At 38.9% G+C, this 18,531-nt stretch overlaps 1 protein-coding gene across 1 annotated transcript; it reads right to left on the bottom strand.

The window, feature by feature from the left end:
- Nucleotides 1-4,647: 4,647 nt before the first annotated feature.
- On the bottom strand, nt 4,648-5,589 carry LOC307137064 (olfactory receptor 5F1-like; the record flags this gene model as incomplete). The annotated part of the gene is made up of 1 exon (XM_079834543.1): nt 4,648-5,589. One exon carries the CDS (start codon nt 5,587-5,589, stop codon nt 4,648-4,650), a length of 942 nt encoding a protein of 313 aa, XP_079690669.1.
- Nucleotides 5,590-18,531: the final 12,942 nt, after the last annotated feature.

The raw sequence follows: 18,531 nt of genomic DNA, 5'->3' as shown, positions 1-18,531 counted from the left end.
ATGTAAATACATGTATTGTTGCAGAAGGCTAGCTGCCTATGACAATACACACATCTCACTTTATTTGGTGCTTCCAAATGGAAATGCTCCCACACCACAGATGTACGGCATCTCTTGCGTGCAGCCTCCATTTTTATATATTCTATTAATATATCTATCTATATATCACCTATGAATCTATATCTATATAATTCTATATATCTAACTTATGCTGTGCTATCTATCTGTCACTATCTAACTTAGCCTATATGAATGTGTCACTATATCTATACTATATGTCACTGTCTATACCTATCAGTCAATATATCTAATTTAAATCTAGCCTAAATATAACTAACCAAAGCGCACTATAAATCTCACTGCTATCACAAAATCACTGCTATCACAAAATCACTCTCCTCTCACAAAAACCCACGAGGTGAAGATGGATTTACTTCACTTTTAAACTGTGGTGAATTAGGTTTATACAGATGTGTGACTGTGTGGTTTGTTCCCGCCCCCTTTAATCAACGCAGTTTCGGAAGGCGCCACCTGATGAAACACTTTGAAGCTTCATTTAACCATAGTCACGTGACATGGGTGTTTCGAATCACAGTTCGGAGCAGTGTTTCGAAACATCTGCGCTTCGGGATCTCGGCAAAGCCCCGAAACGTCTGTTTCGCGTCTGCTATCCCTATCTGCATGTAGTGATGTGATAAATAATGGGTTGCCCCTCTGTTTGTTGTATGTCTTCCTGTTCATTAAAATGAAAGTCGCGGTAGGTTTACGTGTTGCATGGTGGCAATAGACCAGCAAATATAAGGATCGGTTGTGCAGTCACATGCCAAATATTTGTGGAACATAGTATTGAACACATGATGCATCGTTTAGGAGGTAGTAATTTTATTATCCGATGATCGCGTGGCCATGTGTATTAAACACGTGTTTTATTGATGTTATTTTGTTTGTTTTCTAGCATTATGGCTGGATGGTTGCCTGAGTGTCATAAACCAAAATAACGGATGGTAGAGGTATTATTTTTATTTTTTATTTAAAACATAGAGTTTAAAAAGGGAGTTTTAAATGTTTTAATGATTTAAATGTTTATCCTGAATGTTTTATTTCTTTTAAAATGTTTTGGTTATGTGACTTTTCCTTTTTATTGTAAATATTTATTTTCAGTAATTGATTGTGTTTTCCCTTACAGGGATGCACGATTACCGTTTATTTTAGGTTGAATTATTGTTGAGATTGTGTTTTTTTTGGTTGGATGTTGGACCAGAGTTGACCAAGTACAGAACTGAGGCCACACCAAAGAAAAAAAAAAGGGTCTAAGTCGATCATAGTCAGTTAACAGTGTTGACTTATCTGTTCCATTTGCATTACCCACTGTTAATATTATTGTTTGTCTTGTTTTTGTTGTTGTAGAATAGATTTCTTTTTGACCTGACGGTGGCTGCGGGGTTGCCTTCACTGGTGGATGGCAGTGGTGTGGTGGTTTGGTCACTTTATTATTCTTTCCTTCTAGGTCTGCAGTGTGATTTGCTGTGAGTTTGACTGCAGTGGGAGCACGTTTGTCTGTATGCCACTTCTGTTTCACAACCTAGGTAACCTGTGGCCATCTGTGGGTTTTGTTTATTTTATTTTTATTTTTTATCGTTTTTCTTTGTGGGTAATTGCATTGAAGGTCTGCTGCATCCTGTTAATGTTTTTTCGTAATATATTTTCTTTTGAATAAAAATGTTTGTTTATTGAAGCTTCACTACCGCCTTCTGCCTGATCATTTCCCCTTTTGGTCATGTTACACATATAACAAGGCAGATACACAATATAAACGCTTTTGACCCAATACATTCTAAAATAATAAATAATATAAAATCTACCAATATCGATCTAATCGAAAGCTAGAGAGAACAGATGAGATTTAAGAGCTGATTTAAAAATAATGAAGGAGCAGACCTCTCAACGAAGGGCAGACTGTTCCAGAGTTTAGGTGCTGCAGCAGAGAAAGCCCGACCACCCAGTTTTCCAACGAAAACTTGGGACAGTTAAGAGAAGCTGATTACAAGACCGAAGAGTTCTTTAGGGGAGTGTACGGAATCAGAAGGTCACTTATGTATTTTGGTGCAACACCAGATAGAGCCTTTTACACAAATACTGGAACTTTAAAATCAATTCTGAACTTAATAGGAAGCCAATGTAAAGTCGCTAAAATGGGAGAAATGTAATCTCTCTTTTTTTGTGCCAGTAAGAAGTCTCGCTGCAGCATTTTGGACAATTTGCAGGCGAGAGATTGTAGTTTGAGGCAGGCCACAGTACAGAGAATTACAGTAGTCCAGACGTGATGTTATGAAGACTTGGATTACGGTCTCTAAATCTTTTGGAGACAAAAACTGTTTTAATTTCACAATCGAAAAGAAACTGCCCTTTACCACTGAGCTGATTTGTTTTTCAAAATTTAGTGACGAATCAAATGTAACCCCCAGATTCCTTACATTAGGTTGAACAATGGCAGAGATAGAACCTAAATTAAAGGGAGATGGTCAAAACAGTCACCCAGTATATCCAAGGGATAAAATCTGTCAGTTTTTGCTGGTAGATAAAACTGTGTATCGTCAGCATAGCAGTGGTAGGAGATCCTATGTTTCTTAAAAATGGCACCCGATGGTAGCATATAAATTGAAAAGAGAAGTGGGCCTAAAATGGATCCTTGGGGCACACCACATAATATGGGAACTGATGAAGAAGAAGACTTCCCCATACTCACTGAGAAGGTTCTGTCTTTGAGATAAGAGGCCACCCACTGCAAGGCGACACCCTGAATATACACCACCTTTTCCAACCGATGTAACAAGATACTATGGTCTATAGTATCTTGGTAACTCATCGAGGTAACTTAGTTCACATGGAGACTCATTTAGCTGTATACGTAAAAATGTTGTACCGTATCAGCGGTTCGTCCACACGGATCTGGAGTTTTGAGAGCATGAATATTTATATATATACCGATATTTTTTAAACCGGGTCTTAGAGTGGATAAATCTGAAACCGACACCCTTGTGTTTTTATGTGTACAGCCAATCCGTATATTTTGTGAAACGGTGGTCATCACACCACGTCCTGCACGGTAAAGACTGGAAGGGATACAACTACGGGCACTGAGCATGCGCACATCAATATTGCGTCATTTAATTACTGTATTTGCATTATTGTAAGGGTAGGGGTAGGTGTAGGTGTTAATAAAACACAATCTGGTAAGTAGCTAATTTATGTATTGTTATTTTATCGTGAGATTTTGCCTCACTTCCTACCATTGCTGTACCCCTTCTAGCAACAACTTTTCTTCTCCGTTTTTAGTGTATTTCTGTGGCAGAATTACAACGCCACATACTGGCCTGGCATGTATACTACATCATTTTGAGTCGATTTCAGTGGTTTCGTGTGGTGTACGCAGATATTTATTGAGACGAGGGGAAAAAAAAGTTCGGATAGGGAAAGCTCTGGTTTCGTGTGGATGGGGCCTTATACTCAGAGTCAGTTACCATGGTAACTTACTCTGGGAACCTAACCTGGTCAGGAGTTTCTTTCGGGCTCCTCCCCCTTTTTAAAGGGTCAGCTGTTTAAATACTTAATTTGTTCATTCATGCTTCACAAATGCTTTTCTTACTGGGTGTTTTGTACAATTATTAAATTATTTCAAGTACAAATACCTAAAAATTATAAATTAAATCTAAAGTAAGCACATTTTACTTAAAACAAACATTTACTTAAAATGATCTGCCAGTGGGGTAAGAAGAATAATCCTAATGCAAACGAAAACCAGATTATTTTTATCACTGACAGATAATTAGCAAAATAATACATTTACATATTTTTTCTTATGTAGAAAATGCATCTTGCTTTAAGAATCTTTAGATATTTTAACTGGAAACAACAAGACAAGTGTCAAAAATGGCATGTCCTTTTATCCAGAATCCTGACATTCACTTGATAAACTTAGAAGTAACCTAATAATTAGAATTTCCTTTAGGATTTCCAGTGGTTGGATACATTGATGACACACATATTCCCATCATCATACTTTCTGAAAACAGATTAGCCTACTGTATATAATGGAAGGATGTCAGATGGATGGGTAGTCCGAGATATAGCTACTAAATGAACACAAATGTTGCTGGTGTTTTGCGAGCCTCTGCCTTCTTGCTGTTGGCTGGCCTGAGACGTCAAATGTTAATTTCATTAACCTAATTAATAAATGTAACAGGTGGGATCAGAGAACATTTATGTGAAAAGAGCATTAGACTATGTGGGAAAAGCTGTTGCACATTGAAATAGACACTGAATGATATTTATGTAATATGTCAAATGTTTGTAAAGTCAAGAAACCTCAGTAGGTGTTTTAGGTATTGTAAGTTTTACAGTATTTACCTGGGACATAAAATGCATGTTAGTACATATTTTATAGTTTCACTGTCCACATTTATCAAAATGTTGTTGGCTGATTCCTCCAATGCATATAATGTTATATGGGCTATTCACACAAGTAATGTTTAGAATTAAAAAGAAATGTAGACCAATGTATATTTGCCATTTACACTTTATGATTAGCACTCAAATAAATATTGTAATATAACATTTTTGTAATGTAACAAAACAAAAAAACAAAAATCACATTGAGTTAACTTTACTTTTAAAAATAAGTTTAAACAGTCTCTGTCTTATTTCCTTGGCTTGTAAACCATATATTATGGGATTCAAGCTTGGTGGAATAACATGGAGAATTAGTTTAGATGCACTTTTAGTTTCATAGGATACAGGGATACGATGAATTAAAATGGTGGCGAATCCAGAAACCATCATGATCATATAAACAGCCAAGTGAGTGCTGCATGTTTTTATTGCTTTGCTATTGGTTGCTTTGTTTTTGCTTTGAAAGCATACCCTTGCTATTCTGAGATATGTCAATAACACCCACCCCAATGAGGACGTTAGTAAAACCGCAGTAAAAGTTAATCCATATACATTATTAATTACTGTATCTTCACAGGACAGTTTAAATAGTGAAGCATTGTCACAAAACAGGTTTTGAATCACAGATCTGCAGTGAGACAGACGGACACTGAGGCCGATCAAAATTCCCACCAGCACTACTGCAGAACCCCAGGCTCCTGCCGACAGTTTAACCACCATATTATTGCTCATTATAGTCGGATATCGCAATGGATTACATATGGCCACATATCTGTCAAAGGCCATGATCATTAGAATAGTGTGGGATGTGGTTGCACATACATGTCCAAAAAAAGCTTGCATAGCACACTCCACATATGTGATGTAGCGCTCAGAGGGGTCCATTAAGATATGACTCATCATGCGTGGCAAAATAACAATTGTCCCTAATAAATCATTCACTGGCAAGTTACAGTAAAGAATGTGCATTGGCTGATGTAACCCTTTTTCCACTGAGATTATAATCAAAATCCCAATGTTAGATGCTGTAATAAATAGGAAAGGAAGCAAAAAAAGGATGAATACAAGATGACTGGACAGATTTGTAACGTGCACTCCCTCCACCAAGAGTATGTTGTATCTGAACGTCAGGTTGTCCATCTCTGACCTAAAGAATAGATAAAGGACCCAAACAGTACAGGGCTGTGTTTTTCCAAAAGCATTGTATAACCCTAAGTACAGTATATAGACAGTAGATTGTGGTTTCTATAATCAATTTAGGCTTTTGATGCTTTTGTGAAGCACAGAAGTAGAAAACATTGTCAGGAAAAAAAAAATTCACATTGTAGTAAAAAAAGAACATTATTTGCTCATGTCAGTAATTCTCATAAACATTTTCCACAGCAGCAGGTATGACATATTTGATACTTGAAAAAAGTATGATGAAAAATAATTTGTCCCCTGAGTTGTTAACCCCAGTGGTTTTCAAACCTGGTCCTGGAGACCCACCGCTCTACACATTTTGGATTTCTCTCTTTTCTGACACACTCAGCTGAGTTCATTAAGCGCTCACCTAATGAGCTGATTCTAGGAATCAGGTGTGTTAAATAAGAGAGACATGTGCAGGGTAGTGGGTCCCCAGGACCAGGACTGAAAACTACCCCACTCATATATGTATACTTACATATGGTAGATGAATAATAGATAAATAGTTGTCTCTTCGGTTTAATATATAGTGGCACACAGCTGTTGCATTCCCTTTAGCTTGGTAATCATGAGATTCAATAGCAAAAAGTGTTTCAGAAGAGTTGGCTTTACCTTTATATATGTTTTGTCGTCATTCCCCAAGAGTGTAAAACAATTATTTTGCTGTGATTGGTGGACTACTGATCATGTTTGCTTGTACTGTAATGTTCTGTAAAAATGTTTAGAAACATTTTGTGTCCCCCCTCCCTTGCCTCGCAGTTTAGGCACACAGCCGTTCAACACTAGGTGGCAATGTAATGGCTTGAAACAAAATTCTTTATTCTCTTAAATCCTTGAGTCAAGTAAATATGTATATATTCATTTCCATCTACAACTTTATTTTTCTTTTTCTGAAAAACCTCCTTTCCGAACTCCTCCTAGGCTGTTATAATAACAAATATAATATAATAACATTTTGCACAAATAAGCTATGGACAATGCTGACATAAATTTATTAAAAAGAATGTTGATTCATTGAAGCATTGAGAAAGAATTAATCTCAATGTTTCTGCGAGAAGTGAATTGTAGGCATGCGATTGGCTATTCGCTACTGATATCACACTTTCATGTGCACACACTCCATTAACTCAGGATCAAAGCCTGAGTTGACAGAGAAAGTTAATGATCAGTTCAACTACCATCATGGTATAGGCCCCTTCTTCTGTCTGTTTGCAATCCTGTAGCTCTCAGTAACTGACTGACTGACTGAAATTTTTCAAATTAAAATATCAAAGTAAAACCTGTTGTTGTTTTATTTACTATATTCTCTCTCTACATTTACTACATGTCCTGGAGTAAAAGTTCCTCATCAGATAGAAATAGTTCCTCAAGGTAACAACTTCAGCTTCACTTCTCATCCCAACAGGAGAAACATCTTGGTTACATATGTAACCTTAACGTAACGTAATCCTGAAGTCCGTTTTGCAGAGATGGACTAAAAATGAACTCCCAAACGTACTGCCAGATTTTGGAAGATGAATTCTTCAAACAGTGGTACTAGAGGATGTGGTGCTGGTCCTTCAAGAGTCACTCTCAACCTATCTGTCCATAAAGCCTATAAAAAAACCTTCTTCATGTATTTTACAACACTTCAGCTTGTGATTCTTATCTAGTGGGGGTCATTTTTTAGGATTCTTTACCTAACTAAAGTCTCTGAGATCCTGACACCTTGCACTTCTGGAGACTCCAGGTAGGTTGCAGCTTTGGAAAATGGTGGCGCTGGAGACTAAAGGGTTCCTGATGGTTTCACCCTTAATTCTTCACCTTAATTCTTAATTCTTTTGCAGTTAACAGGTGTCTTTTCTTCACCACCTGTTTTTGTCAGATCCTGCTGACCCAACGAGCATTTCACTGTCCAATGGTCATGCCTTAACTGCAATGTCTAGTATTGCATTAGTATTGCATCCTTCTCATGGGCATTTAATACTTTTTGACTTTTCAGTCTGAGTTAAATCTCTTTTTTGGCTCAATTTATCTGTAAAAGAAAACATGCCTAATAATTCTGCACACCTGAATATAAGGTGATTTTCATTTCCAGCCTTCATGAACAATTATATATCACTTATACATTATTAAATACTAAATCAATAGTAGTTATTAGGATTACTGTGGTTTGGAATTGGTCAAATGTGCCTGGAAAAAAAATATGATCAGAAAATCAACGTGCCTAATAATTCTGCACTCCCTATATATGGGACCCAGCCTAGCACAGGTTCCACCAATGCATACGAGTGTCAGGCCCGGCGTCAGATGCTCCGCCACATCTGACTGCTGCAGGGTAACAGAGGAGTTCAACAGGGTTCGCCAACTGGAGAACTGTATTGGTGAATATAAGGACACGGGGAGGGGGAGGGAAATGGCACAGGAAGCTGACACTAGAACAGGTACTTTGGTGTTACTGGCTATGTATACTGGAAGCGAGCACACAGGAAGAAACAGGCTCTGCACAGAGGCTATAGAATCTAGCAAATGTGTTGGGTGTCGCCCAGCTTGTAGCTCTACAAATAGGATGGGTTGACCGAATCCAACTCCATACAGAGAAAAGAGATCCTCTGCACGGGGGAGAGTTTGCTCTTTTCCCAGTTGACCTGAAGACCAAACTGGCTGAGGTGACACCATGTCCCTGTGTTCGCACAACTGCTCTCTCGACTGGGCCAGTATGAGCCAGTCGTCAACAGAGGTGGGTAGAGTAGCCAAAATCTGTACTCAAGTAAAAGTACAAGTACTTACTGAAATATTTACTCAAGTAAAAGTAAAAGTAACAATCGTAATATTTACTTGAGTAAGAGTAAAAAAGTATTTGATGAGAAAACTACTCAAGTAGTTAGTTACTAGTTACTTTCGATCTGATTGATAAGCGAAAACCCTGAATTTCAGGCTACTTGGAGAGCTTTCACACACCTCTCTGTAACACTTTACAATAAGGTTGTATTAGTTAACATTAGTTAATGTATTAGTTAACATGAACTAACCATGAACAACACCTCTGTTCAGCATTAGTTAATCTTTGTCAACGTTAGTTCATAAAAATCCAGCTGTTCATGGTTTATTCATGTTAGTTCACAGTGCATTGACTAATGTTAACAATATTTTATATATATATATATATATATATATATATATATATATATATATATATATATATATATATATATATATATTTATATATATATATATATATATATATATATATATTTATATATATAAAAAACACACACATACATAATACATACATATATATACACATATATATATGTATACATATATATACACATATATATATATATATATATATATATATACATATACACATATATATATATATGTATACATATATATACACATATATATATATATATACATATACACATATATATATATATATATATATATATATATATATATGTGTGTGTGTGTGTGTGTGTGTGTGTGTGTGTGTGTGTGTGTGTGTGTGTGTGTGTGTGTGTGTGTGTGTGTGTGTGTGTGTGTGTGTGTGTGTGATTAATGGATAAACAGTGTAAATTAATGGTGTGCTGGGCTAACTAGAGCTCTTCTTAAAACATACTTTGTTCTTATATTTTCATAAGTATATAGGCTATTCTTTAGGTAGGAATAAAATACAATACCGTTTTTATCTGTGTGTATTTTCTACACTTCAGACAGGTGTCTGTCCGGATTTGTGTATAAATGCAAGACGTCACATTAGGCTATTCAATTTGTTTCGTTTTGTGAAGAAAAGGATATGTAAATGTGAAGATGTGAACGTTTGTTCGTGGACGTGTGTTGTTTGGAGGATTCAAACGATTCATTGCTTGCACAAGAGCGCATATGAGGAAAACACTCGGACAGTGTGTGAAATAGTATTATAATAAGGGGAAATTTCCCATAGTTACCAAAATGACCGTTAATAGTGTTCAAATATAGGCATCATTGTGACACTTACCGCTCTTTTCAGGGTGGAATTATTGTATGCTGAGCGATGTCAGTTCGTTTTGGTGCACACAACATGCATCGCATTATGAAACTATTCTTTTTGACATCTTGGAGTGAAAACATAGACTGAACTTGAGGCCACGGGCAATCTGCCTCCCGTAGCTCACACACATCTTCCGACTAAACGCGCGCTAATTATAAGCGGGTGATGCGTAGCAACCTCTCGCGAAGCAGCCTCTCCAAAGTTTCGCGAGACTTGCGAAAGTCATATTCACTTATTTTAATATATATAATATAATTATTACCATTTGACAGTAACGAAGGAACGCCACCGAATGTAACTAAGTAAAAGTACAGTTTTTTCATAAGAAATTTACTTGAGTAAGAGTAAAAGTACCCATCTTTAAATCTACTCTAAAAGTACAAGTTACCCAAAAAATGTACTCAAGTAAATGTAACGAAGTAAATGTAATTCGTTTGTATATTAGATGCGTGAAAGTCTTAAATTGACAGCAGGGAAGCCGAGTGAACACGCCTTAAAGGCACAGTTCACTCTAAAATTATGTCATTATTTACTCACTCTAATGTTGTTCCAAACCTGTATTAATTTCTTCTGTTAAACAGCTGATAGTAGCGTTTGACATCCATATTATTATTGCCTACAATGGGGACCAGCAACTGTTTGGTTTCCAATATGCTTCAAAATATTTGTTATGTCCAACAGAAGGAAGAACTTTATTCAGGTTTAAAACAACTTGAGCGTGAGTAATCAATGACAGAATTTTCATTTTTGAGTGAACTATTCCTTTAGTGGTTAATAAAATAACAAGACAAAGACAAAATCACTCACGGCTCTTGACTGAAAAACTAATACAGTAGCTTTAATAAGAATCAATGTATATTTTATAGGGAAGTCTATGTAGTGTTTTATTTTTACATTTATTAATTTAATTTCATACTAATATGCTGCTGTACAGCTCTGAGCTGCCAGTGTAAATCTTTATAAATATATATTTATTTTATATTATACAGTACACTCGGAATGTGTACAAGGTTTTTTTTAAAGTAAAGTTTTAAGTTTAAGTAAGGTTTTCAAGTCTAGTAAGTAAAATAAAGAAAGAGTATTGCAATAAAAAAAAAATTGTATTTTTTCCTCCTTAAGCTCTTGCTGTTCGGCTAAGAATAGAATAGCAAAAATCTGATGCGACTAGCCATCAGAACCGAACCGAACCAAAAACCGTGGTAAAAAAAAACGAGGTATGTATTGAACCGTGGACTAACTGTATTGTTGCATCCCTACTTTGTTCCTACATGAACTGCCTACCTCTTTGCACTTCAATAAAAAAAAAAAGACTTTGTGGTATTTGGCATATTTGTTTTTGCAGTAATTTTTGGGTTATTTTTCCTGTAAAGATATCGAGATATATATCGTATATCGAGATATAGCAAAATATATCGAGATATATTTTTTGCTCCATATCGCCCAGCCCTACTACAGAGTGTGGGAAAGTATTTCGTACAACTTTCTGTGGTTGACTGGTCTGCAGCCCATTCACAGCGTGCGCGCTGACTTTTCTCTCTGGTTGGTCGTGGCTGGGACTCCTTGCACCCTAGACGTGCAGTGTATGCCGTTGATAAACGGGGACAATTCCGTTACCGGGTTACCAGAGGTTCGTTCGTTAACAGCGGGGCGCTGCTGTTTTGCTGCTGGCTGAATGTATAGGTGAACGGCTTGACGGTGCCTCCATTACTTAATACTGGCGGTGGGTTTGAACTTTGTTGTCGACCCTGTGGCAGGGTACACGATCAGCCACTAAGTGTTATCAACGGCCGATTGACAGGAAGAGTGCTGTCGTATATGTGTGTGTGTGTGTGTGTATTTACAAGGGTGATTGTTTGTATTTTCCTTAACTGTTTTCTTGTTTCCTTTGTTGTATAATCTTTTGGTTTATATTCTATTATGTTTGGTTAATTGTTGTTTTGTGTTAACACCCTAAGGGTTTTACATTTTGTTATTTAATACTTTATTTAAATTGTGTATTTGTTTTTGGTTTGTTCTTTTCATTAGGAATTGAGTCTTCATTATTAAGAGGGGCGGGACTTGACTCTTGGGTTATTTTTGGTGTGCTGTGCATGTGCACAGGTGTGTGTGTGTGGTGATTATATTGATTTGGTTTTTACTTTATTTGTGTTTTTTTTCTATTTGAGTGTTGCTGGTGTCTCAAGTCTCCCTCGACTGTTAACCCTCATTCCTATTTTGTTTATCATCTTTGTGTGTGTGTACTGCCCCTGAAGTACAAGTAACTTTGTATTTTTGTTATATTGTTAATATATGTGAATGTCACACTGTCCGGCATTAACTTTTAAAATATTGAATATTGCTTTATTGTCCTTGAAATTATTTATTAGATATTGATCAAATAAAAATATATATTTTTGCATCCACGTCTCGTCCTATTCTGGGAAAAATCTGTGTAGCCTATGTATTGGGTTCATTGAGTTTGTGTTCCTGGGCTGGGGCTCCCAGGTGGCGTAGTCATAGTACTGTGGTCTTTTCAAAACTCCTCTCTTTGTCACATAATGTTGCTCAGTTAAAACAAATTTTGTCCCGCAAATTCTAAAAAGGCATCTTTTGGAGGACCTTCTCTCCAAGTTTGAGAGGGCACATTTGAGATCTCCCCTTGACCAGGATTACATGGAGTTTGTGTGTCGCCAGCAGCTGTACCTCCTTCAAGCACTATCAAGACATGTGGAAATACCCCACGAAATCATTCAGGCTCTGCAGGAAGTGTTTGAACTTGTTAAACAACCTCCATATTCCACAGCTCCACATGCAGTGGTGGATTCCTCTGTTGGTCTGAGAGGACGTCCAAGGTTTGCAATTGAAAGAGAAGAGTTCGCAGAGATGCTGCAGACAAACCTTTCTGTTCATTACATTGCAAAAATGATGGGTGTTTCCACCAGAACCATCTTTAAGCCTTGTTTATACTCGACGCGTCCGCAAGAAAAAAAAGAAAAAGAAAAGAAAAAGCCGCAAGAAAAAGTCCGCAAGAAAAAGCTGATATGGCGCCGCCGTGCTCGGTCGCCGTTCAGGTCGCTCCGCTAAGACTTTGCTTTTATTTATTATTCTACTCTCTTTTACTCTCTATTTTTTCCAACGGATCATCTGCTTTGATCTGTTACGACAGCAAAACACTTCTGGAAATTGGTTACCGCTACACTGACCTGTTTCAGGACACTTTCTCCAATCTTCCATCTGAGATTCGCCGGGATGCCGAGTTGAACAATGGCCACTCGAGTCGACGGCGAAGATTCAAAAAACACAGCGGGAAACGCGCTGGGATCCGCAACAGACTGAGAAAAAGAGCATTCAGTCCTCCTCTCCCGAGCATTTTGCTCGCAAATGTCCAATCCTTGGAGAATAAGATGGACGATCTTAGAGCCAGGATAAGTTTTCAACGGGACATGAGAGACTGCAACATCTATTGTCTGTCCGAAACATGGCTCACGCCAGCGGTCCCGGATACAGCCGTGACGCCGTCCGAGAACTTCTCTGTTTTTCGGATGGACAGAACAGCCGAGGCCGGGAAATCTAAAGGCGGTGGAGTGCGTTTCATGATAAACAAGAAATGGTGCGATCCTAGGAACATCTCCATTCTTTCGCGATCCTGCTCGCCTCACTTGGAACATTTAACTCTCATGTGCCGGCCCTTCTACCTACCGAGGGAGTTTTCCTCGGTCATCGCCACTGCCGTTTATATTCCACCACAGGCAGACACGGGGCTGGCTTTATCTGCCCTCCATGATGTGACCAGCGGCTTCACAAACAAACACCCCGACGCTGCTTTCATCGTCGCGGGTGATTTTAACAAAGCAAACCTAAAGAAAGTATTGCCAAACTTTCACCAGCATGTCTCCTGTCCCACACGAGGAGCAAACACACTGGATCATTGCTACTCTCCGTTTAAGAACGCCTACAAAGCTCGTTCACAGCCAGCTTTTGGCATATCGGACCATGCCGCCATTTTCCTCACACCGGAATATAAACAAAGGCTCGTTCAAGAGCCCCCGGTGAGGAGGGAAGTCAAACGCTGGTCATCCCATTCAGAGATCACGCTACAGGCAGCTCTTGATGACGTCGACTGGGACATGTTCCGCGCGAGTTCTGAAGACGTCAGCGAGTTCACAGAAGTGGCGCTCTGCTTTATCAACACACTGACAGAGCAAGCCACACAAACAATAACTATAACGTCCTTCCCTAATCAGAAACCGTGGGTGGACAGTTCAATCCGCACTGCAGTTAACACGCGCACTATCGCGTACAATGCCGGTCTCCAAACGGGGGATATGAGGGATTACAAAGCTTCATGTTACGCCCTCCGGCGCGCCGTTAAAGCCGCAAAACTCCGCTATAAAGACCGATAAAGTTGTATATAAAGTTGTCGTCCAACTCAACGACTCCCGGCGGATGTGGCAGGGACTGAGGACCATCTGTGCTTTTGGAACTAAATCCTCTGCAGAGGTGAGAGCTGATCCGTTGCTGGTGAACGAGTTAAACTCTTTCTACGCTCGCTTTGATGGTAATCGCGGCAGCGCGACTCCGGCGAGTGACGCGTCAGAGAGAGTCCCTCAGAGCAGCAACAGTCACGTGATCTCTGTCTCGGAGGACGAGGTTCGGAGGGCACTCAAACGTGTGGATGTCAGGAAAGCTGCTGGGCCGGATGGTATTTCAGGTCGTGTTCTGCGGTCCTGTGCTGATCAGCTCGCAGGGCTCTTTACATCCATATTTAACGAGTCCCTTGCTACATCTGTTGTCCCCACCTCCTTCAAACGATCCTCCATCATCCCTGTACCTAAGATCAGTAAACCCTCTTGCCTAAATGACTATCGTCCAGTGGCTCTCACATCTTTAGTCATGAAGGTCTTTGAGAGACTCATTAAAAACAACATTTGCTCCTCCATTCCTGACACTTTGGACCCTCTTCAGTTTGCCTATCGTCCCAATAGATCGACTGAAGATGCCATCTCTCACGTCCTTCACTCCTGCCTCACTCACATCGACAGCAAAAGTGGGAACTATGTCAGGCTGCTATTTATTGACTATAGCTCAGCCTTTAACACCATAGTTCCCATTAAGCTAACACACAAACTCCTGGATCTAGGCCTGAATTCTTCTCTCTGCCTCTGGATTGAAGATTTCCTCACTGGCAGACCCCAGGCGGTGAGAGTAGGCCAGTTCACCTCCACCTCCATCACCCTGAGTGTTGGAGCTCCACAGGGCTGTGTGCTGAGTCCCCTGCTCTACTCTCTCTACACCCATGACTGTTTGTCCACACACAGCTCCACCTCTATCATCAAGTTTGCTGATGATACTGTTGTCCTGGGTCTCATCTCCAACAACAATGAGACGGCATACTTGGACGAAGTGGAGCAACTGACATCATGGTGCCAGGACAACTGTCTCTCTCTGAATGTTAACAAGACCAAAGAACTGATTGTGGACTTCAGGAAGAGACAGCATCGGTCATACTCCCCTCTCATGATCAGCGGGACACCGGTAGAGAGAGTGAGCAGCTTCAAATACCTGGGTGTGAACATCTCCGAGGATCTGACCTGGACTACACACATCCAGACACAGGTGAAAAAAGCCAGGCAAAGACTGTACCACCTGCGCCAGCTGAGGAAATTCAGGGTTTCACCAGCCATCCTGAAAACTTTCTATCGAGGGGCGATAGAAAGTGTCCTGACTCAGTGCGTCACAGCGTGGTACATGAACAGCACCAGTCACGATTCCAAAGCCCTGCAAAGAGTGGTGCGCTTATCCGAGCGCATCTCAGGCTCAGCTCTCCCGTCTCTGCAGGACATCTACACCAAACGCTGCAGAGGTAGAGCTACTAAAATCATCAGAGACATTAATCACCCTGCAAACTCTCACTTCACCCTGCTGCCATCTGGTAAGCGCTTCCGTAGCATGATGGCAAAGACTGAAAGACTCAGGAGGAGTTTCTTCCCCCAGGCCATCAGACTCCTGAACTCAGTCACGTGACTTCACTTCACCCCCGCACACACATAAACATCCAGTTTAAACATTAACATCCACATACTGCCATTGCACTGCACTTTACTTTCCTATTGTTACTGCGTAACAACCTGTAATAAACCTTGCACATTATACTTCTTTATATATACATATATATATATTTATGTTAACCACTTATTTCTAAGTCTACAGTTTCTCACTTATCATATCCACTTATTTTTTTATATTTTTATATTTTAATTTTTATATTTTTATTTTTATCTTATTTCCTATTTTTATCTTTTACTTGATTTATTTATAATTCTACTTATGTTAATACTTTTTATTCTAATTTTATTCTATTTCTATTTTAATTTCTTGTAACTGTTATTTGCACTGTCCATGGAGCGGACCTGTTTACATTTCACTGCCAGTTGTATATTGTGTATATAACTGTGTATGTGACAAATAAAACTCTTGAATCTTGAAAGATCGCGAGGGTGCGTGCGGCAAAAATGACGTCAAAGCGGAGTGGGCGGTCGTGCGCGTTGGGTGCGAGGCCCCATTTCGCGTTGCGGTGTGCAGCAGATTTTTGGCCCAGGGTTGTATAGCTGCGTGTCTGATGAGGAGTTGGACAATGTTGTGAGAGCCATAAAGGATGATATGCCTGCTGCTGGTTACAGAATGGTCAGAGGGAGGTTGTTGTCTTTAGGTCTGCGTGTGCAGTGGAAGAGAATAGCTGCCTCAATGCACCGAATTGATCAAATTGGAATCCTTTTCAAAAACATGAACCTGGCTACCTGTACATTCTCCACTCCTTGGTCGCCCCTGCCCCTGATTTAAAAATAATAGTAATAAAATAATGTTACTTTATAATTTATAATAGTGCTTTATCATTTTTCAAATAATATTTTATATATATTTTATCTTATAAATAGATACAACATCATAATATTTGGTGGTGTGGATGGTTTTTCCAGGAGGGTATGTTTACAGTCTTTCCATAAAAACACAAATTTTACCATTGATTTACAGTGCTACTAGTAATCTGCTTTTAAGATCAGTCCAGTCATTATGTCTATGAAAAATAATTAATGTGTAAGACTGAAAAAACTGGTTGAGGCCCTATTCTGAGACAAAGGGTCCCCACACAACCTCACTTCCACAAACTACTAATAACTCACACAGGAATATGGTTTAATGTGAATGTTTTATCATTGACTGTTATGTTTTTGGTGTCATTTGAAATGTCTCAAAGTGAGTGGTACAGATATCTCATATCCAGATAGATAAAATAAAAGGTAATAAGGTTTTAAGAATTTATGGACAACTGACTTAGAAAAGAAGGTGGTTATCTCAAGCAAATGTTCACCAACCCCCATTAAGGTGCGACCACTGCATGTAAATTTCTTTTGTTAGCACATGTTTCCATGTAAAAGAGGTCTGGCTATTTAAGGAGATGCAGCAGAGAGTTCGAGGCCTTTCCTGTACTTGAGGTCGGCCCGCGAGGCTGAGGGAGAAATCTCTCAGCCTCATGTACTTCTTAAAGTTGGGTTTGCATCTTCTCTGTATTCCTGAGCATTTGATGTTTTGTATCGATTATCTTTGAATTGATTATGAAATTGGCATGATACATTTACCTGACATAATAAATTGTTACATTTGATTATTCTAACTGATTTTGACTTTGTTCACTTAATGGTTAAAGGAATAGTCAAACATTCGCTCACTTTTAGTGAGGCACAGATATTATTAAAACCTTTCATTTATGGAGTCAGATGAAATAAACGAGTAAATATATGATTAATATATTACAAATTTAACCAACCAATACTTTGCATGAATAAGGACAGAACACGTGTGACCTTCCCTGTGTATTGGCGAACCGGCAGATTGGACCAATTTCACGGGCCTTACAAATGTTTATTAAAAATTAGTCTGTAATGCATTAAATTCCAATGTACATTTCCACCTACCTATACTTATTGTTTGTTCCTTTGTATTTACAGGTCATGTACTTGAATGCGGCAAATAATAACCATGCATCAACAGCATACCACTTCTTCTCGGAAGCAATCCAAAAATGTGGCTTACCATCAAGGTGTATATCAATACCATCAATATATATATAGGGTCAAGGGAGACCAAGGAGTGTAGAATGTACAGGTAGCCAGGTTCATGTTTTCCTCAAGAGGCACTATACCGAGGAAGTTTCATATCCGGCAAAAGTGTCCATAATCAAAGGTAAAGTACTAAACTGAAAAGAAGTTCAATGAAACTTAAGCAATCTGTAGGTAGCTTTTCAATGTCACTTAAGTAACCAAATATTTATTAATTAATAATTGTAAGTAAAATGTTTTTTCACTGCATTGATTTTCAACCTAAATTGTTTTTTTTATTTTATTGTTTCTAATAGGATTGAGCGCCTCTGGCGTGATGTCAGAATGATGGTCACTAACAAGTATTCAGACATGCTGCACTCGCTGAGGCAGAAGGATTGCTTGACATATCAGTGGTTGAGGACCTTTTCAGTGTGCACTACACTTTTCTCCCAAAACTTCAGGCAGACTTGGTCACATTTTCAGAAGCCTGGAATCATCATCCACTCTCCTCAGAGGGCAATCGAAGTCCCGAGCAGCTAGGGCTGGGCAATTTTATCGATTCTGCGATATAAATCGATATTTTTTATCCCAAGAAAGTATCGATTTTTAAGCCGCGAGTATCGATACATAAGTCCCATTCAAATCCCCGTGTTTACCCCCATTTGCGTTGCAGGAAGAGCGATTTGGTCAGCCAGCCGCTAGTATCGCTGTAGAGCAAGTTACCCGTACTACTGACTTTACGCCGTCTACCTCTTCTTGTTTACGGAGTCAGAGCGAGGAGATTCAAATAAATGGCGGCGAATA

This window comes from Gobio gobio (assembly GCF_949357685.1).
Source record: "Gobio gobio genome assembly, chromosome: 14".
In the NCBI taxonomy this organism is placed as follows: Eukaryota; Metazoa; Chordata; class Actinopteri; order Cypriniformes; family Gobionidae; genus Gobio; species Gobio gobio.
This window is presented reverse-complemented; position numbering and strand designations above follow the sequence as displayed.